At 39.9% G+C, this 26,472-nt stretch overlaps 1 protein-coding gene across 1 annotated transcript in view; it reads left to right on the plus strand.

Annotated features, from left to right (window-relative positions):
* Positions 1-213: 213 nt before the first annotated feature.
* rpl15 (ribosomal protein L15) overlaps positions 214-26,472 on the plus strand; it is a 29,600-nt gene continuing 3,341 nt past the window's right edge. Inside the window, exons 1-3 of the mRNA XM_084423307.1 lie at positions 214-252; positions 1,068-1,249; positions 22,717-22,853. Coding sequence (XP_084279433.1) covers positions 1,078-1,249; positions 22,717-22,853 — 309 coding nt within the window. The 5' untranslated portion in view covers positions 214-252; positions 1,068-1,077. The remainder of the gene's footprint in view (positions 253-1,067; positions 1,250-22,716; positions 22,854-26,472) is intronic.

A 26,472-nucleotide genomic window follows, 5' to 3' on the forward strand; every position in this document is an offset into this window, starting at 1 on the left:
TTGCTGATAAGAGAACGGTGGCAACAAAAAAATATATTACTTGAGATTAAGAATAAATGTGTTATAACAATGTTTCAGCGCATTGTATCTAATCGGTTAAATACATTTGGTTGTGATTTATAAAATATAATTCTTAAACACAGACTACATTTCCCAGAACTATTTAGCAACGGAACCGGAAATTTGCAAGATAAAGTCTAATAAAGCATTATGGGTAAATTTTCTCTCTCTTTCCGGTTAGTACGCCATCAAGTAAGCGAGACTTTCTCATTTTTCTGCACTCAGAATCCATCAAATATCTCAATGTATTTAATGACATCCAAATCACACAATTAATGTATTTAATGCGGAATATCTTAGCTGTGCTATCTAACCATTATTTTTATCCCATAATGATGATGTACATAATTTTAACGCTATATTGTGAAGAGTAGGGTAGCTAATGTCATGCCGGAGTTTGCACGTTTCTTACATTTTCAGTCAGAACTGAATTAAACATATTATATTATGTCAAATGTAATTTTCTTGCATTGCATTTTAAAATATTACTGAAATCATTGTGACTCGAAAGTTGAATTGTTTTCACATGACTGCATGTATCAGTCGCCATGCCAAAAGCTGTCCACAACAGACACTGCTAATGGGTATATTTTACAATGGGTTATTACATAATTCTCCCTTAAAGCAACTGCTTTGGATATGAAATATACGATAATTTAACTGTTACTCCTGATAAGTTGGTATGTGACCTGCTCAATAGATCTCTGACCCGTCATATTATGGTTGAAAATGCCGAACTATATAGACACAACATTCAAGTTAAAGTCTGTCTGGCTGTATAAGGCTGCTTGTGATGTAGTATTAAAAATGTAAGTGCTCATGTAGTCTCAATGAGCTCATAAACAATGTGCACACATGTGAGTAAAATGGTGTTTGTAAAAGTTTTAGGAGCATTGTCAACTTATGAAAAAACAACATATCCAAGCTATCTGCGTATGTAAATTGGTAAATGTATTTTTCATTAATTAAGAGTTTTCTTGACATTTTTCAAATTTTTGGTGTCACAGGTGAGGCATCATGGGAGCGTACAAGTACATGCAGGAGCTATGGAGGAAGAAGCAGTCGGATGTGATGAGGTTTCTGCTCCGTGTGCGGTGCTGGCAGTACCGTCAGCTGTCCTCCCTTCACCGGGCTCCGAGACCCACCAGACCCGATAAAGCCCGCAGACTGGGATACAAGGCCAAACAGGGTGAGTGATGTGACCAATCCGGTGTCTAAGGGTTTACTGGTTGCGTATGGTTTTTCTGAGCTATATATCTCACAGCACTTTTCAGTAGGGGTGTAATGATTTTCAAACCGAACCTAAAAACCGCAATACACAACAAACAATCCCGTTGTTGAGGTAAAGAGAGGTTGACCTCACTTAACCTTGCCAAAAAAAAAAAATTACTTCCTTGGCATTTGATTATATAGTAATTAGGAGTGTAACTGTACACGTATTCGTCCCGTGAATTTTCGTGTCTTGTGTACAAGACTAATAGAGCGTTCTAGCCTAATCACCATTAACCACCACCAATAATCACAAGCTCCGTGTTTTGTTACTTTTGATAAGTGTTATTTTTGTCCATTTTATCACTAAATTCAAACAATAAATGCTATTTTAACGCTCTTTAATGTGGCGTGACAGATCACTTTATAGGTGCCTCAGTTTAAGCAGCAGAAGGTATGTTGAAAGATAAAGTACAACTTACTGAAATGTATAATATCTCATGTAATCGCTCAATGTTTCAACAGCGGAAAGACATTATTAAACCGCTTGTAAACAATATCCCATGTAGCATTACATTTACCTCAGGCAAGTTATTCAGTGTCCACAGCTGGTTAGTCAGCTAGAGAAATAACTATTTTGCTAAATCTATGTACTATATTAGCCTATATGTTCATTATATTTTACTTGACCTGTTGATGTCTTGATTATTTAATTTATGTTTAAAATCTGTCATGAAAATGACAGCCAGTGTGTAAATGATTATTTCAACAACGAATTGGAGTAAAATCGCATAATGCAAAAACTGCCTTATGTGCAGCTATGTTTGCATGCAATTTGTTATTTGAGTGTTGATTATTATATCAAAAAATGAATAGCAACTTAATTTAGGCTAATAGTTTGTGCTCTGTTAACCTTTAAGTTGGCTTGAGAGAGCCAACTAACTGAAATCCTATTTAAGTTGGCTTGAGAGAGCCAACATATTGAAATCCTATTTAAACTTATTAAGTTGGCTTGAGAGAGCCAACATATTGAAATCCTATTTAAACTTATTATTAAGTTGGCTTGAGAAAGCCAACATATTGAAATCCTATTTAAACTTATTATTATTATTAAGTTGGCTTGAGAAAGCCAACATATTGAAATCCTATTTAAACTTATTATTATTAAGTTGGCTTGAGAGAGCCAACATATTGAAATCCTATTTAAACTTATTATTAACCCTCTGGGGTCTGAGGTGTTTTTGGGGTCCTTGAGATGTTCTGACATGCCCTGACATTTGTGCTTTTTTCAGTTGCTTATAAACATATTAATGGCAAAAAAAAATTACACACTATTTAGCACAAACAGGGCTACCATAATATGTGAGCAACAAGAATGTACATGTCTGCATTTTTGAGAGAATAATGTTTATGCGTGGTTATTGAAAAAACTAAAAACTAAAGTTTCTGAAATAAGGCCATAAAACACATACTAAATATGTGCCAATAAGACTTTTGTCTAATAGATGTCATTGCCTAGTGTTTTTTCTTCAAAATGATGTGAAAATCACCCTGCCTAATCATTCACATAACACAATACATTGATTTGAATTTTGCAAAGCACTTTCTGTTTGGAAAGCCAATATGCGGAGTGGGCGTCACAGATAATGCATATGTAGTGGTTCACACCTCAGGAGACAATGGGGCCTGCATACTTAATTAGCCATTCATTCAGGTGAGTCACTGAGCCACAAGAATGCAAGAGCAACAGTTGGAAGCATCTCAATTCTTTTTTATTTTTCCACATATTGTGCTTGCAATTTGGCCTATAATATCCAAGGAAAACATGTCTAGTAATTGTGCAGTTAATTCTCATACTGTATTTTCAGTTTTGGAATATTTATCCTCTCCCCAAATTTGTCACTAATAAAACACAATAAAAATTATTTAAAGAAAAGGCTTATATTTACCTTTTAATCATTTGTTTACATCTACCTTGTAAATATATTTTTTTATTAAAAAGGTTACAATTACAACAACAATTCAAGTGTAATCTTTCTTTGTAAAAACTAAAGTATACATTTTATCATACATATTTCAAAGTTAAAAAGGTTACAACAACAATAATTACAATTTCAACAATATTTCAAGTGTACTCTTTCTTTGTAAAAAAAAAAGATTATAGGCCTACATTTTATCTATGTATTCATTACTTTGAATATAGCCAACATTGGAACAGCTAACATCTTAGTTGATGACTTTATTTTTGACAAAAATAGTAGGCTATTTTATATATAGAAATTGCTAAACAAAAGCTTATTTGATGTGGCAGTATATTCTACAGTAAAAACTGTACCCAAATCTAAACAAAATGTTGTCTTTCATATTTCGCCTGACTGTAACGTTGTTTTCATGAAATATTAGTGCATATTGTTAATTTGCCGTTTAATACGTTGCTTATACAAATAGCCTACATTTTACTTAAACATATTTCAGTTGATTTTTACTCATCTCAGTATAGCAATACAGTTTGCTAAAACAACATAATTCATTCACACACGCGATTTAAATTTAACTTCTGGCAAAGATGAAGTTGATGATAGGCTGACTCGCGATCTTCGCAGTAGGCTAGTGAACGCACCGGAGAAATGCACATTTATTAGGCTACATAGTTTTTTTTTTGTTTTGGATGGTTTTGTTTAGAACCAGCTTTCTGTAAATATATTTAAAATTTTTTAGACATGATGGTTCATGATGATCTCCAGTTCAGACCTTATGTTGTGATTGCTAGCCTATATTTACTTTAAATCCAGTAAATTTGTTAATGAAAAAATTATTAAAATTAAGATATAATTGATACAAAACGAAATTCGTTTTAAAGAAAGGATTTGTACTTTCTGTTTTGAGGTCTCTGTGAATGTTTGAAAGTCTTTTAGTGCTTAGAGCGCTCGCGTCCATAATGGAGAACTGTCACGTAATATTGTTTTTTTCCTCATAAATGCGAACACGAAAAATAAAAGACAAAAGACTTTAAAGTAAAACTTACTCCGAAATTGTGTCCTCGGCGGAATTCGCTCTTCAATATGCTGCCGTTCGTCGTCTGTTACAATGTTCCTCTGAGGAAACAACCCGGTATCGTGCATTCTTCCTTCCTCGCTGTCCAGAATCATCTGAAGGGCGTCTTTATTACCGGAGAAGCGTGCCATACTCAAAACGCGATGAACTATCAGTAAGTCTGATAGAAACTGTGTTTTTATGGCATTGATCGGGGGGCGTATGCGATGCATACTAGATCACCTAAACTATTTACATGTGAATCGCGCTGGGGGCGGGGCGCCCGCAGCTGATTATAAAGATAATGAGGCAGAAGGAAAAACGGTACCTCTCCTTGCTTTCAAACGGATTACATGAGTTGAAAACATTTGTGTTTTATATAAATTACTTCATTTAAAAGAAGAGATTTCAAGCTTCATAAAGACATAACTCACATGCCTGTGTGAGAAGTATTCGCTGAGTTATGATTCATTTTCGGACGCGTTTCAGAATGGACTACACGGACAGAGAGAAGGCAGAACCTAGCTTCGTGTTTATTTTTCTTTATTTGGCAAAAAGCACCACACTTTGTTTTTATTGTGAGTATACACAAAAATAATACACATTTAACAGAATCGATTGATGTATGAAACTCCAATGGAAAATCAAAGTCAACAGAATATTTATGAGTTTCTTTTACACTGATAAAAAAAAAGCGAGCTGGTATCGCCGGCGATACCGCCGACCTCAGGGGGTTAAGTTGGCTTGAGAGAGCCAACATATTGAAATCCTATTTAAACTTATTAAGTTGGCTTGAGAGAGCCAACATATTGAAATCCTATTTAAACTTATTATTATTATTAAGTTGGCTTGAGAGAGCCAACATATTGAAATCCTATTTAAACTTATTATTATTATTATTATTATTATTCTGACCCTAAAAATTTACAACTCAAACTCCTCTTAGAGCTTTAACTCTATATACTCCAAACTCGGCACAGACACTCAAACTGATCTGACTCGGTATGCTCTATCTTTTCAGACTGATCGGACTTACGGTTTTCCTACAAATGACGATCAAAACTCGAAAAAACTCATTCAAAAACTCCCATTGACTTACATTGGGGAGTTCTAAAAAATTCAAACCGACAAAAATTTAAATCTAAACACCTTGAAGACTAAACCAAACTGCCGTTCTATATACTATATGAGCCATTGAGACTCATTTAAACTAATAAACTCTAAACTATAAACACTTATAAACTAATTAACTTATAAACTCATGAATTCATAAACTTATGAACTCTTAAACTCATAAATTAATAAACTCTGAACTCTTAATCTCATTTAAACTTATAAACTCTAAACTGATTTAAACTTATAAACTCAAAACTCAAGAACTCATACACTTATAAACTCGTCAATTTATACACTTATAAACTCTAAACTCAGACACACACACTGAGTTTATGAGTGAGTGTGTGAGCGAGTTAGTGGGTGTGTGTATGTGTGTGTTTGTGTGTTTGTGTGTGTGTGTGTGTCTATCTAACTTATTTATCTATCTGTCAAACTTCAAACTACTGTAAACTACTGTAAACTTCAAACCACTATAAACTTGTTAAGTTTAAATCTTCCAGCTCCCAAGCAACTCCATAGCAACCAAACTCGAGTACCCTAGCAACCGTTTTGTAAGACCTATATCTCTGTATCAGAACATTGTATAGAGATGAGGTTTGGCTCTTTTGACTCATGCTAGCAAACAGCACTTCCAACATGTTACACATGCTAGCAGTGAATAGCTACATGCTAATAGTGATTAGTTAAGTGTTAAATCATGCCAAGATCATGCTAAGAACTCTATAAAAACTCCATAGTAACCATCTGTGACAACTACCAGCCACCTAGTAACACCATATCAACCACCCTGAATACCTTAGCAACCGCCTAGCAACACCTAGCAACCACCCATAACACCCTAGCAACCACCCAAAATATCCTAGCAACCACCCAAAACACCCTAGCAACCGCCTAGCAACCACCCAAAAGACCCTAGCAACCACCAAAAATATCCTAGCAACCACCCAGAACACCCTAGCAACCGCCTAGCAACCACCCAGAACACCCTAGCAACCACCCAAAATATCCTAGCAACCACCCAAAACACCCTAGCAACCACCCAAAAGACCCTAGCAACCACCCAGAACACCCTAGCAACCACCCAAAATACCCTAGCAACCACCCAAAAGACCCTAGCAACCACCCAAAACACCCTAGCAACCGCCTAGCAACCACCCAAAATATCCTAGCAACCACCCAAAACACACTAGCAACCGCCTAGCAACCACCCAAAAGACCCTAGCAACCACCCAAAACATCCTAGCAACCACCCAAAACACCCTAGCAACCGCCTAGCAACCACCCAAAAGACCCTAGCAACCACCCAAAAGACCCTAGCAACCACCCAAAATATCCTAGCAACCACCTAAAATATCCTAGCAACCACCCAAAACACCCTAGCAACCACCCAAAACATCCTAGCAACCACCCAAAACACCCTAGCAACCGCCAAGCAACCACCCAAAACACCCTAGCAACCACCCAAAAGACCCTAGCAACCGCCTAGCAACCACCCAAAAGACCCTAGCAACCACCTAAAATATCCTAGCAACCGCCTAGCAACCACCCAAAAGACCCTAGCAACCACCCAAAATATCCTAGCAACCGCCTAGCAACCACCCAAAAGACCCTAGCAACCACCCAAAATATCCTAGCAACCGCCTAGCAACCACCCAAAAGACCCTAGCAACCATCAGAAATATCCTAGCAACCGCCTAGCAACCACCCAGAATACCCTAGCAACCACCCAAAACAGCCTAGCAACCACCCAGAAACCCCTAGCAACCGCCTAGCAACCACCCAGAATACCCTAGCAACCACCTAGAACACCCTAGCAACCACCCAAAATACCCTAGCAACCACCCAAAAGACCTTAGCAACCACCCAGGACACCCTAGCAACCACCTAGCAACCACCCAGAACACCCTAGCAACCGCCCAAAATACCCTAGCAACCACCCATAACATCCTAGCAACCGCCTAGCAAAAAACGTTCTGCTCCAAACTTTCTCAAGCCAACTTAAAGTTTGTCTCGACGAACTTTCGCATCTAGTTAAGTTGGCTTGAGAGAGCCAACATATTGAAATCCTATTTAAACTTATTATTATTATTCTGACCCTAAAAATTTACAACTCAAACTCCTCTTTGAGCTTTAACTCTATATACTCCAAACTCGGCTCAGACACTCAAACTGATCTGACTCGGTATGCTCTATCTTTTCAGACTGATCGGACTTACGGTTTTCCTAAAAATGACGATCAAAACTCGAAAAAACTCATTCAAAAACTCCCATTGACTTACATTGGGGAGTTCTAAAAAATTCAAACCGACAAAAATTTAAATCTAAACACCTTGAAGACTAAACCAAACTGCCGTTCTATATACTATATGAGCCATTAAGACTAATTTAAACTAATGGACTCTAAACTATACACACTTATAAACTAATTAACTTATAAACTCATGAATTCATAAACTTATGAACTCTTAAACTCATGAATTAATAAACTCTGAACTCTTAATCTCATTTAAACTTATAAACTCTAAACTGATTTAAACTTATAAACTCAAAACTCAAGAACTCATAAACTTATAAACTCATCAATTTATACACTTATAAACTCTAAACTCAGACACACACACTGAGTTTATGAGTAAGTGTGTGAGCGAGTTTGTGTGTGTGTGTGTGTGTGTGTGTGTGTGTGTGTGTGTGTCTGTGTGTTTGTGTGTTTGTTTGTGTGTGTGTGTGTGTGTGTGTGTGTGTGTCTAACTTATTTATCTATCTCTCAAACTTCAAACTACTGTAAACTACTGTAAACTTAAAACCACTATAAACTTCTTAAGTTTAAAGCTTCCAGCTCCCAAGCAACTCCATAGCAACCAAACTCGAGTACCCTAGCAACCGTTTTGTAAGACCTATATCTCTGTATCAGAACATCGTATAGAGATGAGGTTTGGCTCTTTTGACTCGTGCTAGCAAACAGCACTTCCAACATGCTACATATGCTAGCAGTGAATAGCTACATGCTAATAGCGATTAGTTAAGTGTTAAATCATGCCAAGATCATGCTAAGAACTCTATAAAAACTCCATAGTAACCATCTGTGACAACTACCAACCACCTAGTAACACCATATCAACCGCCCTGAATACCATAGCAACCCCCCAGAACACCCTAGCAACCGCCTAGCAACCACCCAAAAGACCCTAGCAACCACCCAGAACACCGTAGCAACCACCCAAAATACCCTAGCAACCACCCAAAACACCCTAGCAACCACCTAGCAACCACCCAAAAGACCCTAGCAACCACCCAAAACACCCTAGCAACCGCCTAGCAACCACCCAAAAGACCCTAGCAACCACCCAAAATATCCTAGCAACCGCCTAGCAACCACCCAAAAGACCCTAGCAACCACCAGAAATATCCTAGCAACCGCCTAGCAACCACACAGAATATCCTAGCAACCACCCAAAACAGCCTAGCAACAACCCAGAACACCCTAGCAACCACCCAAAAGACCCTAGCAACCGCCTAGCAACCACCCAGAACACCCTAGCAACCACCCAAAATACCCTAGCAACCGCCTAGCAACCACCCAAAAGACCCTAGCAACCACCTAGCAACCACCCAAAATATCCAAGCAACCACCCAAAACACCCTAGCAACCGCCTAGCAACCACCCAAAAGACCCTAGCAACCACCCAAAACAGCCTAGCAACCACCCAGAACACCCTAGCCACCACCTAGCAACCACCCAGAATACCTTAGCAACGCCTAGCAACACCATAGCAACCACCCATAACACCCTTGCAACTGCCTAGCAACCACCCAGAACACCCTAGCAACCGCCTAGCAACCACCCAAAAGACCCTAGCAACCGCCTAGCAACCACCCAAAAGACCCTAGCAACCACCAAAAATATCCTAGCAACCACCCAGAACACCCTAGCAACCACCTAGCAACCGCCTAGCAACCACACAAAAGACCCTAGCAACCACCCAAAACACCCTAGCAACCACCTAGCAACCACCAAGAATACCTTAGCAACCGCCTAGCAACACCATAGTGACCACCCATAACATCCTAACAACCGCCTAGCAAAAAACTTTCCGGTCCAAACTTTCTCAAGCCAACTTAAAGTTTGTCTCGACGAACTTTCGCATCTAGTTAAGTTGGCTTGAGAGAGCCAACATATTGAAATCCTATTTAAACTTATTATTATTATTATTATTATTCTGACCCTAAAAATTTACAACTCAAACTCCTCTTAGAGCTTTAACTCTATATACTCCAAACTCGGCACAGACACTCAAACTGATCTGACTCGGTATGCTCTATCTTTTCAGACTGATCGGACTTACGGTTTTCCTACAAATGACGATCAAAACTCGAAAAAACTCATTCAAAAACTCCCATTGACTTACATTGGGGAGTTCTAAAAAATTCAAACCGACAAAAATTTAAATCTAAACACCTTGAAGACTAAACCAAACTGCCGTTCTATATACTATATGAGCCATTGAGACTCATTTAAACTAATAAACTCTAAACTATAAACACTTATAAACTAATTAACTTATAAACTCATGAATTCATAAACTTATGAACTCTTAAACTCATAAATTAATAAACTGAACTCTTAATCTCATTTAAACTTATAAACTCTAAACTGATTTAAACTTATAAACTCAAAACTCAAGAACTCATACACTTATAAACTCATCAATTTATACACTTATAAACTCTAAACTCAGACACACACACTGAGTTTATGAGTGAGTGTGTGAGCGAGTTAGTGGGTGTGTGTGTGTGTGTGTTTGTGTGTTTGTGTGTGTGTCTATCTAACTTATTTATCTATCTGTCAAACTTCAAACTACTGTAAACTACTGTAAACTTCAAACCACTATAAACTTGTTAAGTTTAAATCTTCCAGCTCCCAAGCAACTCCATAGCAACCAAACTCGAGTACCCTAGCAACCGTTTTGTAAGACCTATATCTCTGTATCAGAACATCGTATAGAGATGAGGATTGGCTCTTTTGACTCATGCTAGCAAACATCACTTCCAACATACTACACATGCTAGCAGTGAATAGCTACATGCTAATAGTGATTAGTTAAGTGTTAAATCATGCCAAGATCATGCTAAGAACTCTATAAAAACTCCATAGTAACCATCTGTGACAACTACCAGCCACCTAGTAACACCATATCAACCACCCTGAATACCTTAGCAACCGCCTAGCAACACCTAGCAACCACCCATAACACCCTAGCAACCACCTAGCAACCACCCAAAAGACCCTAGCAACCACCCAAAATATCCTAGCAACCGCCTAGCAACCACCCAAAAGACCCTAGCAACCACCAAAAATATCCTAGCAACCACCCAAAATACCCTAGCAACCACCTAGCAACGACCCAAAAGACCCTAGCAACCACCGAAAATATCCTAGCAACCACCCAAAAGACCCTAGCAACTACCCAAAATATCCTAGCAACCGCCTAGCAACTACCCAAAAGACCCTAGCAACCACCCAGAACACTCTACCAACCGCCTAGCAACCACCCAGAACACCCTAGCAACCACCCAAAATACCCTAGCAACCACCCAAAATATCCTAGCAACCACCCAAAAGACCTAGCAACCGCCTAGCAACCACACAAAAGACCCTAGCAACCACCCAAAACACCCTAGCAACCGCCTAGCAACCACCCAAAAGACCCTAGCAACCACCCAAAATACCCTAGCAACCACCCAAAACACCCTAGTAACCGCCTAGCAACCACCCAAAATATCCTAGCAACCACCCAAAACACCCTAGCAATCGCCTAGCAACCACCCAAAAGACCCTAGCAACCACCCAAAATATCCTAGCAACCACCCAAAACACCCTAGCAAACGCCTATCAACCACCCAAAAGACCCTAGCAACCACCCAAAACACCCTAGCAACCGCCTAGCAACCACCCAAAAGACCCTAGCAACCGCCTAGCAACCACCCAAAAGACCCTAGCAACCACCTAAAATATCCTAGCAACCACCCAAAAGACCCTAGCAACCGCCTAGCAACCACCCAAAAGACCCTAGCAACCACCTAAAATATCCTGGCAACCGCCTAGCAACCACCCAAAACACCCTAGCAACCACCCAGAATACCCTAGCAACCACCCAAAATACCCTAGCAACCGCCTAGCAACCACCCAAAACACCCTAGCAACCACCCAAAACACCCTAGCAACCACCCAGAATACCCTAGCAACCACCTAAAAACCCTAGCAACCGCCTAGCCACCACCCAAAAGACCCTAGCAACCGCCTAGCAACCACCCAAAACACCCTAGCAACCACCCAGAATACCCTAGCAACCGCCTAGCAACCACCCAAAATACCCTAGCAACCGCCTAGCAACACCATAGCGACCACCCATAACATCCTAGCAACCGCCTAGCAAAAAACGTTCTGGTCCAAACTTTCTCAAGCCAACTTAAAGTTTGTCTCGACGAACTTTCGCATCTAGTTATTATTATTATTCTGACCCTAAAAATTTACAACTCAAACTCCTCTTAGAGCTTTAACTCTATATACTCCAAACTCGGCTCAGACACTCAAACTGATCTGACTCGGTATGCTCTATCTTTTCAGACTGATCGGACTTACGGTTTTCCTAAAAATGACGATCAAAACTCGAAAAAACTCATTCAAAAACTCCCATTGACTTCAAAAAATTCAAACTGACAAAAATTCAAATCTAAACGCCTTGAAGACTAAACCAAACTGCCGTTCTATATATATTAGCCAATGAAACTCATTTAAACTAATAAACTCTAATCTCATACACTTATAAACTAATTAACTTAAATTTAATAACTAATTAACTAATACACTCATGAATTCATAGACTTATGAACTCTTAAACTCATAAATTAATCAACTCTGAACTCTAAACTCATTTAAACTTATAAACTCTAAACTCAAAAACTTGTACACTTATAAACTCTAAACTCATAAACTCTGAGTGTGTGTGTGTGTGTGTGTGTGTCTGAGTGAGTGTGTGAGTGAGGTAGTCTGTGTGAGTGTGAGTGTGTGTGTGTGTGTGTTTGTGTGTATCTATCTAACTTATTTATATATCTATCATAAACTTCAAACTACTTTAAACTACTTTAAACTTCAAACCACTTTAAACTTCTTAAGTTTAATGCTTCCAGCTCCCAAGCAACTCCATAGCAACCAAACTTGAGTACCCTAGCAACTGTTTTGCAAGACCTATATCTCTGTATCAGAACATCGTATAGAGATGAGTTTTGGCTCTTTTGACTCATGCTAGCAAACAGCACTTCCAACATGCTACACATGCTAGCAGTGAATAGCTACATGCTAATAGCAATTAGTTAAGTGTTAAATCATGCCAAGATCATGCTAAGAACTCTATAAAAACTCTATAGTAACCATCTGTGACAACTACCAACCACCTAGTAACACCATATCAACTGCCCTGAATACCATAGCAACCACCCAGAACACCCTAGCAACCGCCTAGCAACCACCCAGAACACCCTAGCAACCACCCAAAAGACCCTAGCAACCACCCAAAATATCCTAGCAACCACCCAAAACACCCTAGCAACCGCCTAGCAACCACCCAAAAGACCCTAGCAACCACCTAGCAACCACCCAAAATATCCTAGCAACCACCCAAAACACCCTAGCAACCGCCTAGCAACCACCCAAAAGACCCTAGCAACCGCCTAGCAACCACCCAGAACACCCTAGCAACCACCCAGAACACCCTAGCAACCACCCAAAAGACCCTAGCAACCACCCAAAAGACCCTAGCAACCACCCAAAACACCTAGCAACCACCCAAAACACCCTAGCAACCACCCAAAAGACCCTAGCAACCACCCAAAATATCCTAGCAACCACCCAAAACACCCTAGCAACCGCCTAGCAACCATCCAAAAGACCCTAGCAACCACCCAGAACACCCTAGCAACCGCCTAGCAACCACCCAGAACACCCTAGCAACCACCCAAAATACCCTAGCAACCACCCAAAAGACCCTAGCAACCACCCAAAATATCCTAGCAACCACCCAAGACACCCTAGCAACCGCCTAGCAACCACCCAAAAGACCCTAGCAACCACCAAAAATATCCTAGCAACCACCCAAAATACCCTAGCAACCGCCTAGCAACCACCCAAAAGACCCTAGCAACCACCGAAAATATCCTAGCAACCGCCTAGCAACCACCCAAAAGACCCTAGCAACCACCCAGGACACCCTAGCAACCACCTAGCAACCACCCAGAACACCCTAGCAACCGCCAAAAATACCCTAGCAACACCAAAGCAACCACCCATAACATCTTAGCAACCGCCTAGCAAAAAACTTTCTGCTCCAAACTTTCTCAAGCCAACTTAAAGTTTGTCTCAACGAACTTTCGCATCTAGTTATTATTATTATTCTTCTTACCAAAAAATTCCACTCAAACTCGTCCTAGAGCTTTAACTCTACATACTCCAAACTCGGCTCAGACACTCAAACTGTTCTGACTCGAGTTGCTTTATCTTTTCAGACTGATCGGACTTACGGTTTTCCTACAAATGACGATCAAAACTCGGAAAAACTCCCATTGACTTACATTGGGGAGTTCTAAAAAATTCAAATCCAGATTTAAACTCACCAACCGACAAAAATTCAAATCTAAACACCTTGAAGACTAAACCAAACTGCCGTTCTATATATATTAGCCAATGAAACTCATTTAAACTAATAAACTCTAATCTCATACACTTATAAACTAATTAACTTAAATTTAATAACTAATTAACTAATAAACTCATGAATTCATAGACTTATGAACTCTTAAACTCATAAATTAATAAACTCTAAACTCATTTAAACTTATAAACTCTAAACTCAAAAACTCGTACACTTATAAACTCATAAACTCTGAGTGTGTGTGTGTCTGAGTGAGTGTGTGAGCGAGGTAGTCTGAGTGAGTGTGTGTGTGTGTGTGTGTGTGTGTGTTTGTGTGTGTGTATCTATCTAACTTGTGTGTGTGTATCTATCTAACTTATTTATATATCTATCATAAACTTCAAACTACTTTAAACTACTTTAAACTTCAAACCACTTTAAACTTCTTAAGTTTAATGCTTCCAGCTCCCAAGCAACTCCATAGCAACCAAACTTGAGTACCCTAGCAACCGTTTTGCAAGACCTATATCTCTGTATCAGAACATCGTATAGAGATGAGTTTTGGCTCTTTTGACTCATGCTAGCAAACAGCACTTCCAACATGCTACACATGCTAGCAGTGAATAGCTACATGCTAATAGCAATTAGTTAAGTGTTGAATCATGCCAAGATCATGCTAAGAACTCTATAAAAACTCCATAGTAACCATCTGTGACAACTACCAACCACCTAGTAACACCATATCAACCGCCCTCAATACCATAGCAACCCCCCAGAACACCCTAGCAACCGCCTAGCAACCACCCAGAACACCCTAGCAACCACCCAAAATACCCTAGCAACCGCCTAGCAACCACCCAAAAGACCCTAACAACCGCCTAGCAACCACCCAAAAGACCCTAGCAACCACCCAGAACACCCTAGCAACCGCTTAGCAACCACCCAGAACACCCTAGCAACCACCCAAAATACCCTAGCAACCACCCAAAAGACCCTAGCAACCACCCAAAATACCCTAGCAACCACCCAAAACACCCTAGCAACCACCCAGAACACCCTAGCAACCACCTAGCAACCACCCAAAAGACCCTAGCAACCACCCAAAATATCCTAGCAACCACCCAAAACACCCTAGCAACCGCCTAGCAACCACCCAAAAGACCCTAGCAACCACCCAAAATATCCTAGCAACCACCCAAAACACCCTAGCAACCGCCTAGCAACCACCCAAAAGACCCAGGCAACCACCCAAAACACCCTAGCAACTGCCTAGCAACCACTCAAAAGACCCTAGCAACCACCCAAAACACCCTAGCAACTGCCTAGCAACCACCCAAAAGACCCTAGCAACGACCCAAAACATCTTAGCAACCACCCAAAACACCCTAGCAACTGCCTAGCAACCACCCAAAAGACCCTAGCAACCACCCAGAAAACCCTAGCAACCGCCTAGCAACCACCCAAAATACCCTAGCAACCACCCAAAAGACCTTAGCAACCACCCAGGACACCCTAGCAACCACCCAGAACACCCTAGCAACCGCCCAAAATACCCTAAAAAATACATTAGGAACCACCCAGAACACCCTAGCAACCTTTGCGGCCCAAACTTTCTCAAGCCAACTTAAAGTTTGTCTCGACGAACTTTCGCATCTAGTTATTAAGTTGGCTTGAGAAAGCCAACTTACTGAAATCCTATTTAAACTTATTATTATTATTCTTCTTACTAAAAATGTATCCCCTATCTCCTCCTAGAGCTTTAACTCTACATACTCCAAACTCGGCTCAGACCTTCAGACTATTCTGACTCGAGTTGCTCTATCTTTTCAGACTGATCGGACTTAAGGTTTTCCTAAAAATGCCGATCAAAACTCGGAAAAACTCCCATTGACTTACATTGGGGAGTTCTAAAAAATTCACACACACTCTAAACTCATTTAAACTTAAACTCTAAACTCATTTAAACTTATAAACTCAATACTCTAAAACTCGTAAACTACTTTAAACTTCAAACCACTTTAAACTTCTTAAGTTTAAAGCTTCCAGCTCCCAAGCAACTCCATAGCAACCAAACTTGAGTACCCTAGCAACCGTTTTGCAAGACCTATATCTCTGTATCAGAACATCGTATAGAGATGAGTTTTGGCTCTTTTGACTCATGCTAGCAAACAGCACTTCCAACATGCTACACATGCTAGCAGTGAATAGCTACATGCTAATAGCAATTAGTTAAGTGTTAAATCATGCCAAGATCATGCTAAGATCTCGATAAAAACTCCATAGTAACCATCTGTGACAACTACCAACCACCTAGTAACACCATATCAACCGCCCTGAATACCATAGCAACCACCCAGAACACCCTAGCAACCGCCTAGCAACCACCCAGAACACCCTAGCAACCACCCAAAATACCCTAGCAACCACCCAAAATATCCTAGCAACCACCCAAAACACCCTAGCAACCGCCTAGCAACCACCCAAAAGACCCTAGCAACCACCCAAAAGACCCTAGCAACCACCGAAAATATCCTAGCAACCGCCTAGCAACCACCCAAAAGACCCTAGCAACTACCCAAAATATCCTAGCAACCGCCTAGCAACTACCCAAAAGACCCTAGCAACTACCCAAAATATCCTAGCAACCGCCTAGCAACTACCCAAAAGACCCTAGCAACCACCCAGAACACCCTAGCAACCGCCTAGCAACCACCCAGAACACCCTAGCAACCACCCAAAATACCCTAGCAACCACCCAAAAGACCCTAGCAACCACCCAAAATATCCTAGCAACCACCCAAAACACCCTAGCAACCGCCTAGCAACCACCCAAAAGACCCTAGCAACCACCCAAAATATCCTAGTTTCACCCAGAACACCCTAGCAACCGCCTAGCAACCACCCAGAACGCCCTAACAACCACCCAAAATACCTTAGCAACACCCTAGCAACCACCCAAAAGACCCTAGCAACCACCCAGAACAGCCTAGCAACCAACCAGAACACCCTAGCAACCGCCTAGCAACACCCTAGCAACCACCCAAAATACCTTAGCAACCGCCTAGAAACCACCCAAAATACCTTAGCAACCACCTAGCAACACCATAGCAACCAACCAGAACACCCTAGCAACCACCCAGAACACCCTAGCAACCAACCAGAATACCATAGCAACCACACAGAACACCCTAGCAACTGCCTAGCAACACCATAGCAACCACCCAGAACACCCTAGCAACTGCCTAGCAACCACTTAGTAACACCATAGCAACCACCCAGAACACCCTAGCAACCGCCTAACAACACCCTAGCAACCACCCAGAATACCATAGCAACCGCCTAGCAACACAATAGCAACCACCCAGAATACCCTAGCAACAGCCTAGCAACTTTTTAACTTTAAACTACTTGAAACTTTAAACTGCTTTAAACTTCAAACTAATTTAAATGTTAAACTACTTTGAACTTCAAACTACTTTAAACGTCGAAGTACTTTAAACTTCAAACTACTTTCAACTGCTTTAAACTTAAAACTAATTCAAACTTTAAACTACTTTAACCTTTAAACTACTTTAACCTTTAAACTACTTTAACCTTTAAACTACTTTAAACTTCAAACTACTTTCAACTTCAAACTAATTTAAACTTTAAACTAATTTAAACTTCAAACTACTTTAAACTTCAAACTTCTTCAAACTCTCTGGTCCGGCTTTCTCAAGCCAACTTAAAGTTTGTCTCGACAAACTTTTTTTTTCTAGTTATTATTATTCTTCTTACCAAAAAATTCCACTCAATCTCCTCCTAGAGCTTTAACTCTACATACTCCAAACTCGGCTCAGACCTTCAAACTGTTCTGACTCGAGTTGCTTTATCTTTTCAGACTGATCGGACTTACGGTTTTCCTACAAATGACGATCAAAACTCGGAAAAACTCCCATTGACTTACATTGGGGAGTTCTAAAAAATTCAAATCCAGATTCAAACTCACCAACCGACAAAAATTCAAATCTAAACACCTTGAAGACTAAACCAAACTGCCGTTCTATATATATTAGCCAATGAAACTCATTTAAACTAATAAACTTTAATCTCATACATTTATAAACTAATTAACTTAAATTTAATAACTAATTAACTAATAAACTCATGAATTCATAGACTTATGAACTCTTAAACTCATAAATTAATAAACTCTGAACTCTAAACTCATTTAAACTTATAAACTCTAAACTCAAAACTCATACACTTATAAACTCATCAATTTATACACTTATAAACTCTAAACTCATAAACTCTGAGTGTGTGTGTGTCTGAGTGAGTGTGTGAGCGAGGTAGTCTGAGTGAGAGTGTGTGTGTGTGTGTGTGTGTGTGTGTGTATCTATCTAACTTATTTATCTATTTATCTATCTCTCTGTCATAAACTTCAAACTACTTTAAACTTTAAACCAATTTAAACTTCTTAAGTTTAAAGCTCCCAGCTCCCAAGCAACTCCATAGCAACCAAACTTGAGTACCCTAGCAACTGTTTTGCAAGACCTATATCTCTGTATCAGAACATCGTATAGAGATGAGTTTTGGCTCTTTTGACTCATGCTAGCAAACAGCACTTCCAACATGCTACACATGCTAGCAGTGAATAGCTACATGCTAATAGCAATTAGTTAAGTGTTAAATCATGCCAAGATCATGCTAAGAACTCTATAAAAACTCCATAGTAACCATCTGTGACAACTACCAACCACCTAGTAACACCATATCAACCGCCCTGAATACCATAGCAACCCCCCAGAACACCCTAGCAATCACCTAGCAACCACCCAGAACACCCTAGCAACCACCCAAAATACCCTAGCAACCGCCTAGCAACCACCCAAAACACCCTAACAACCGCTTAGCAACCACCCAAAAGACCCTAGCAACCACCCAAAATACCTTAGCAACCGCCTAGCAACACCATAGCAGCCACCCATAACACCTTAGTTAGTGAGCGTGTCTGCGTGTCTACTTGTTTGTGTGTTTAAACTTATAAACTCTAAACTCAAACTCTTGAGTGTGTGTGTGTGCGTGTGTATCTATAACTTATTTATCTATCTGTCATAAACTTCAAACTACTTTAAACTACTTTAAACTTCAAACCACTTTAAACTTAAGTTTAATGCTTCCAGCTCCCAAGCAACTCCATAGCAACCAAACTTGAGTACCCTAGCAACCGTTTTGCAAGACCTATATCTCGGTATCAGAACATCGTATAGAGATGAGGTTTGGCTCTTTTGACTCATGCTAGCAAACAGCACTTCCAACATGCTACACATGCTAGCAGTGAATAGCTACATGCTAATAGCGATTAGTTAAGTGTTAAACCATGCCAAGATCATGCTAAGAACTCTATAAAAACTCCATAGTAACATCTGTGACAACTACCAACCACCTAGTAACACCATATCAACCGCCCTGAATACCATAGCAACCACCCAGAACACCCTAGCAACCACCCAAAATACCCTAGCAACCACCCAAAATACCCTAGCAACCACCCAAAACAGCCTAGCAACCACCCAGAATACCTTAGCAACCGCCTAGCAACACCATAGCAGCCACCCATAACACCTTAGCAACTGCCTAGCAACCACCCAGAACACCCTAGCAACCACCCAAAATACCTTAGCAACCGCCTAGCAACCACCCATAACACCCTAGCAACTGCCTAGCAACCACCCAGAACACCCTAGCAACCACCCAAAATACCCTAGCAACTGCCTAGCAACCACCCAAAAGATCCTAGCAACCACCCAAAACACCCTAGCAACCGCCTAGCAACCACCCAAAAGACCCTAGCAACTACCCAAAAGACCCTAGCAACCGCCTAGCAACCACCCAAAAGACCCTAGCAACCACCTAAAATATCCTAGCAACCGCCTAGCAACCACCCAAAAGACCCTAGCAACCACCCAAAATATCCTAGCAACCGCCTAGCAACCACCCAAAAGACCCTAGCAACCACCCAAAACAGCCTAGCAACCACCTAGAATACCCTAGCAACCACCCAAAATACCCTAGCAACCACCCAAAAGACCCTAGCAACCACCCAGGACACCCTAGCAACCACCTAGCAACCACCCAGAACACCCTAGCAACCGCCCAAAATACCCTAGCAACAACATAGCAACCAACCATAACATCCTAGCAACTGCCTAGCAAAAAACTTTCTGCTCCAAACTTTCTCAAGCCAACTTAAAGTTTGTCTCGACGAACTTTCGCATCTAGTTATTCTTCTTCTGAGACTAAAATTATCAATTTAATGCAGCCTAGAGCTTTAACTCTACATACTCCAAACTCGGCTCAGACCTTCAGACTATTCTGACTCGGTATGCTATATCTTTTCTAGCTGATCGGACTGACGGTTTTCCTAAAAATGACGATCAAAACTCGGAAAAACTCCCATTGACTTAACATTGCGGAATGCAGAGTTTTTTAAACTCTCCGTCTCCAACCGACAAAAATTTAAATCCAAACACCTTGAAGACTAAACCAAACTGCCGTTCTATATACTATATTAACCAATGAGACTCATTTAAACTAATAAACTCATTTATCTACTTCAAACTGCTTTAAACTTTAAACTAATTTAAACTTCAAACTACTAAATTTACTTCATTTAACTTATAAACTCTAACCTCATACACTTATGAACTAATTAACTTATAAACTCATGAATTCATAGACTTATGAACTCTTAAACTCATACATTAATAAGCTCTGAACTCTTAAACTCATTTAAACTTATAAACTCTAAACTCAAAAACTCGTACTTATAAACTCAATTTATACACTTATAAACTCTAAATTCATAAACTCTGAGTAAACTTCAAACTACTTTAAACTTCAAACCACTTTAAACTTAAGTTTAGTTGCTATGGAGTTGCTTGGGAGCTGGAAGCTTTAAACTTGAGTACCCTAGCAACCGTTTAGCAAGACCGATATCTCTGTATCAGAACATCGTATAGAGATGAGGTTTGGCTCTTTTGACTCATGCTAGCAAACAGCACTTCCAACATGCTACACATGCTAGCAGTGAATAGCTACATGCTAATAGCAATTATTTAAGTGTTAAATCATGCCAAGATCATGCTAAGAACTCTATAAAAACTCCATAGTAACCATCTGTGACAACTACCAACCACCTAGTAACACCATATCAACCGTCCTGAATACCTTAGCAACCGCCTAGCAACACCATAGCAACCACCCAGAGCACCCTAGCAACCACCCAGAATACCTTAGCAGCCGCCTAGCAACACCATAGCAACCACCTAGAACACCCTAGCAACCGCCTAGCAACCACCCAGAACACCCTAGCAACCAACCAAAATACTCTAGCAACCACCTAGCAACAGCATAGCAACCACCCTGAATACCTTAGCAACCGCCTAGCAACACCATAGCAACCACCCAGAACACCCTAGCAACCACCCAGAATACCTTAGCAACCGCCTAGCAACACCATAGCAACCACCTAGAACACCCTAGCGACCGCCTAGCAACCACCCAAAACACCCTAGCAACCACCCAGAACACCCTAGCAACCAACCAAAATACCCTAGCAACCACCCTGAATATCTTAGCAACCTCCTAGCAACACCCCATAACACCCTAGCAACCGCCTAGCAACCACCCAGAATACCTTAGCAACCACCTAGAACACCCTAACGACCGCCTAGCAACCACCCAAAACACCCTAGCAACCGCCTAGCAACCACCCAGAACACCCTAGCAACCACCCTGAATATCTTAGCAACCTCCTAGCAACACCCTAGCAACCACCCATAACACCCTAGCAACCGCCTAGCAACCACCCAGAATACCCTAGCAACCGCCTAGCAACCACCCAGAACACACTAGTAATTTTTTAACTTTAAACTATTTTAAACTTCAAACTACTTTAAACTTTAAACTAAATTAAACTTCAAACTACTTTAAACTTTAAACTAATTTTAAACTTTAAACTAAATTAATCTTTAAACTACTTTAATCTTCAAACTACTTTAAACTTCAAACTTTCTCAAGCCAACTTAGTTTGTCTCGACGAACTTTTTAATCTAGTTATAATAATAATGTGCAAGTAAGGGCTCCCTATATAGTCTACAGCATTAGCAGAGATAACTTTTTATCCTTAAACTTTTAACTAATAAATGAATTTCTTTAAAGACAGAGACTCAATTAGTTTATTAAACCACTGTTAAATAGAAAAAAAGCAATTTTGTTTAGGTCTCCCCCCGCTGTACCGAACTGTGACGTCAAAACCTGAGGTACATACCGACCAATTAGATTCACTGCATAGTAAAAATGAAAAATTCTAGAATAGCAATATTGTTATAACAGTTATAGTGAAATCTCAGATCATTTTTTTTTTATCCACTGTATTCTTATCAGCAACTGTTGACTCTACGTGCTAGAGGTGTGTCAAACATGACTTTATTACACTTTATTATAAATTAATCTGATTTATCATTGATTTTTGTCGATCAGTTATTTAACTAATTGAATGTCCTGTAACTGTAATTTCTGCCTCATGTTTTTTGTGTGTATCTGAACTCATGTACTCTTGACCAAACAGGCTACGTCATCTACCGTATACGTGTGCGCCGTGGAGGTCGCAAGCGTCCCGTGCCTAAAGGTGCTACCTACGGCAAACCCGTGCACCATGGCGTCAACCAGATCAAGTTCGCACGCAGCCTGCAGTCAGTAGCTGAGGTATGTGAGCAGCATCTCAGCCTATGAGGTGATCCACAGTTGGACGCAAAACCTTGACACGTTTTGTTCAGACAGATTGTATTTGCTAAAATCTACACGCCGTGCACACTTCACAACTGTCTTAAAAGTGCTCAAGTACACAATCAGGCACAAGTGTAGAATAATGGGTGTTAAAGGTTTAATGGTTAGATGCTATTAATTTTATGACCTGTAGTTTGTCAATAATGCACGCTAGGATCAGTTCCAGTGTAAATGTTCTTAAGATGTTCTTCACAGAGCGCGTGTGCACAGAAAACTGCTGCACGTTAGACAGTGTGTGGTTACTGAGTTAGTTGGTACTATAGTGAGACTGGTATAGTTTCTTGTTGAATTGGTACCAAAGTACAGGTACTTTTGTGATCTCTACTATCAAGCCACAACTCTCTCCGTATATAAACACCCCTAGTGACTTGGTTCTGCAAGTATTTTCCAATAAAAAACAAAACAATTAGTTGAAGTCTTTGTTAAACAGTCCCTCCAGGATTCTGCGATCGCAGAATTTAGTGCAGAATTTAGTGCAAAATCCACAAAATTTGGAGGAGCTTGCAATTTTTCTAAATTGCTGCAGATTTTGGGCCTAGATGCATCCTGTGATGTCATCACAAGGTACACTCAGCCTACCACTTCGAAGTAGGCTACGTGCGTTGAACTTGAATCGATCAATACATTTCTGTTTGGGCCATTGCTTTGACAATCTCTCACACACACGAGTGTGGATGCTACAGGGCTCGCAAAAATTCAAAATCGCTGGTAGCCCTTCGGGCAGGCACTCTTCAGATTTTGGTAGCCCGAAATAAATTTTACTAGCCCATATAAAAAGACTACAACTTTTAATGTAGAATATTAGTTAGGAGTCAAAACAATGAATCAAAAACTTTTTCAAAACACAAATATCAACAAATATGCATCTGGTTCTAACTGAACTGAAATGTGTGTGACCAGTATGGAACATGAATCAGTCTGTGTCTGTGGGTTAGCCCCCAATGAGGGTATGATAATAAAAAAAAAAAAGTAGGCTAACTCTTTAGTTTAGGGTCTAATTCTCACTATTAACTAGTTTCATTAACATGCAGATGGCAGGGTTTTTTCATCACTGAGGTCCTGAATGTGAGATATGCTAGTTAGGGGGTTTCAGGGAAAATTTTGATTTCTCTAATCTACATATGTGCATTTTAAGATGTTTTGAAGGCCAAAAAAAATTGGATAACAATAGCTTTAAAACCATGTAAGTGGGCAGCTGATTATTTTTCTCTCCTCATCAGCATCACACTCCTATTCTCTTTGTTTTTCTCTTGCTCTGTCTCTTCCCCTCCTAAAACTGAGCTTTGACTGATATAGGCTTTTCATTTTTGTCTGTCAGTGAAGAAAGTAAGCAAAAGGTCAACTGATAGGTTGATTTATGAATCATTTTCTCAGATGCGTTCATTTACTGAAAGCTACTAGGAAAGCTAACGTTAGGTAGCCTAACTAAGTTTATTAAATTCATTCACAATATGTACCAGGGCTGAACGATATTCTGTTTTAACATCGACATCGCGATGTGCGAATGAGCGATAGTCACATCGCCGGAACATGCGATGTGAAGGGTAACGTTAGTAGTACCCATAAGAGAACGGTAGCACACAGTAAACACGAGTTTGTTGTATGGCTTTTTGTGCCAGCGAACAGTGATTGGTTCGCTGTGCCGCAGCTCACCGCGCTCACAGCCAACATTCAAAAATGCGCGACGAAGAGGATCTGCCGCAAAAAAAGTCAAAATCAGCTATTTGGGACTAGCCTATTTCGTCTACAAAAAGGAGGATGTTGACCAAAAAGAGGTAGGCTACTTTGCTGGAGTGTTATAAAGTTGTGGATGGTTGTCTTTTTTAAACATTCGTTTATTTTTCGTGTTCGCATTTATGAGGAAAAAACAATGTTACGTGACATTACGGACGCGACCGTTATGAAAGCGGCACTAAAAGACTGCTTTAAAACTTTCACAGAAACCTCAAACAGAAAGCACAAAGCCTTTCTTTAAAACGAATTTCGTTTTGTATTAATTGTATCTTAATTTTAATCAGTATTTCATTATCCAATTTCCTGGATTTAATAATGATTAATAATAATTAAAAATAGCAGCCAGCGCCTTAACCGGAGATTAAGCTATCATCCATGAACCGAAACTCAGCGTAAAAGGTAGCCTACTCGCCTCACACACCTAAAAAAAAAAGAAAAAAAAAAAGAAATATATCTATTATCTACAGAAATCTCTACTTTTAAACAGAACCATTAAAAAAAATATATAGCTATATTTAATCTGTATGAAAAGTGCATTTCTCCCGATCACTGCTGCGAAGATCGCGAGTCAGTATATTGTCAACTTCAGCTTTACAGAAAACACTTGTTTATTAATAAACAATTAAAATGTCTCATTGTAATATTTTACATATGAATCATTACTTTTGCTGGGTCTAGGTGGCGTTTACATGAACGCGTCACTGAATCAGCACAGAAAACATAATTTTTCAGGTCCTAGAACCCGAAGAACGTTAGGTCCTGTGTAGAACGTTCACCGAATTCTGAGAGAAATATGTTTCTGGAATAAAATATTAAGTGGCCTTTTTGTTACTTGTAATGAAGCTTGCTTATTAGTGAAATTATTAATAACATGGAATGGTAATTATTGACTTTAGCCTGGATTGATGGCTCGCAATATCGCAATATATATCGTTGGGGGAAAAATATCGCAATGTAATTTTTTTTCCAATATCGTGCAGCCCTAATATGTACACATTCATTATTGATCTTATTCCTAATACAGGGCCGTAGACAGGGCTTTATAATCAAAGAGGTCCTACATTTAAGGTTATTAGGGGGTTCACATTTTTTTATTTCACCGATATGTCCATTTCAAGACGTTTGAAGGCCAAAAAAGGATAAGAAATAGCTTTAAAACCATGTCAGCGGGCAGTAGATGATAACTGTTACCTGCTCTCACTTCTTATCCATCACTTTCTTTTTCTCTCTTGCCCTGTCTCTTCCCCACCTAAAGCTGAACTTTTTTTAATTTACTGAAGGCTACAAATTGTATATTAATTCTCAACATGTACACATTCATTATTAATCTTGTGATGATTCATTATAAAGCCTATGATGAAAACTGCTTTGTTACGTTAATGCTAATGTCCCCTCACAATGACAGTAAACTAATTATTAGTCACAATATAGGCCTATTTTCAGTTCAAAGTGGCGAAATTCGACAAAAGTATATTGATTTGCCTGATTATTTGTCATTCGTTTCACATTTATGACCAAAAAAAGCTGTCAAATATGAAATGTTTAGTTTAGCTACTTACATCTTATCTCGCACTTGACCGTAAACTGAAGCGAGTCGCTCTGCTCAAATTCGCACTCAGCGGCTTCTTGTGAACATAAAGCCCGCCTACTTTGATTTGATTGGTCATCTCAAATATTCTGACATTGACGAGCACTACAGACCAATGAGACTCAGATGAACACACACACACACACACACACCCACCCTGTCCTCTCTGTTTCTGACGTGCACTCTGCTCGGCGTCGCTGCGGATTGAAGATGAAG

This window comes from Rutilus rutilus (genome assembly GCF_951802725.1).
Source record: "Rutilus rutilus genome assembly, chromosome: 11".
NCBI lineage: Eukaryota > Metazoa > Chordata > Actinopteri > Cypriniformes > Leuciscidae > Rutilus > Rutilus rutilus.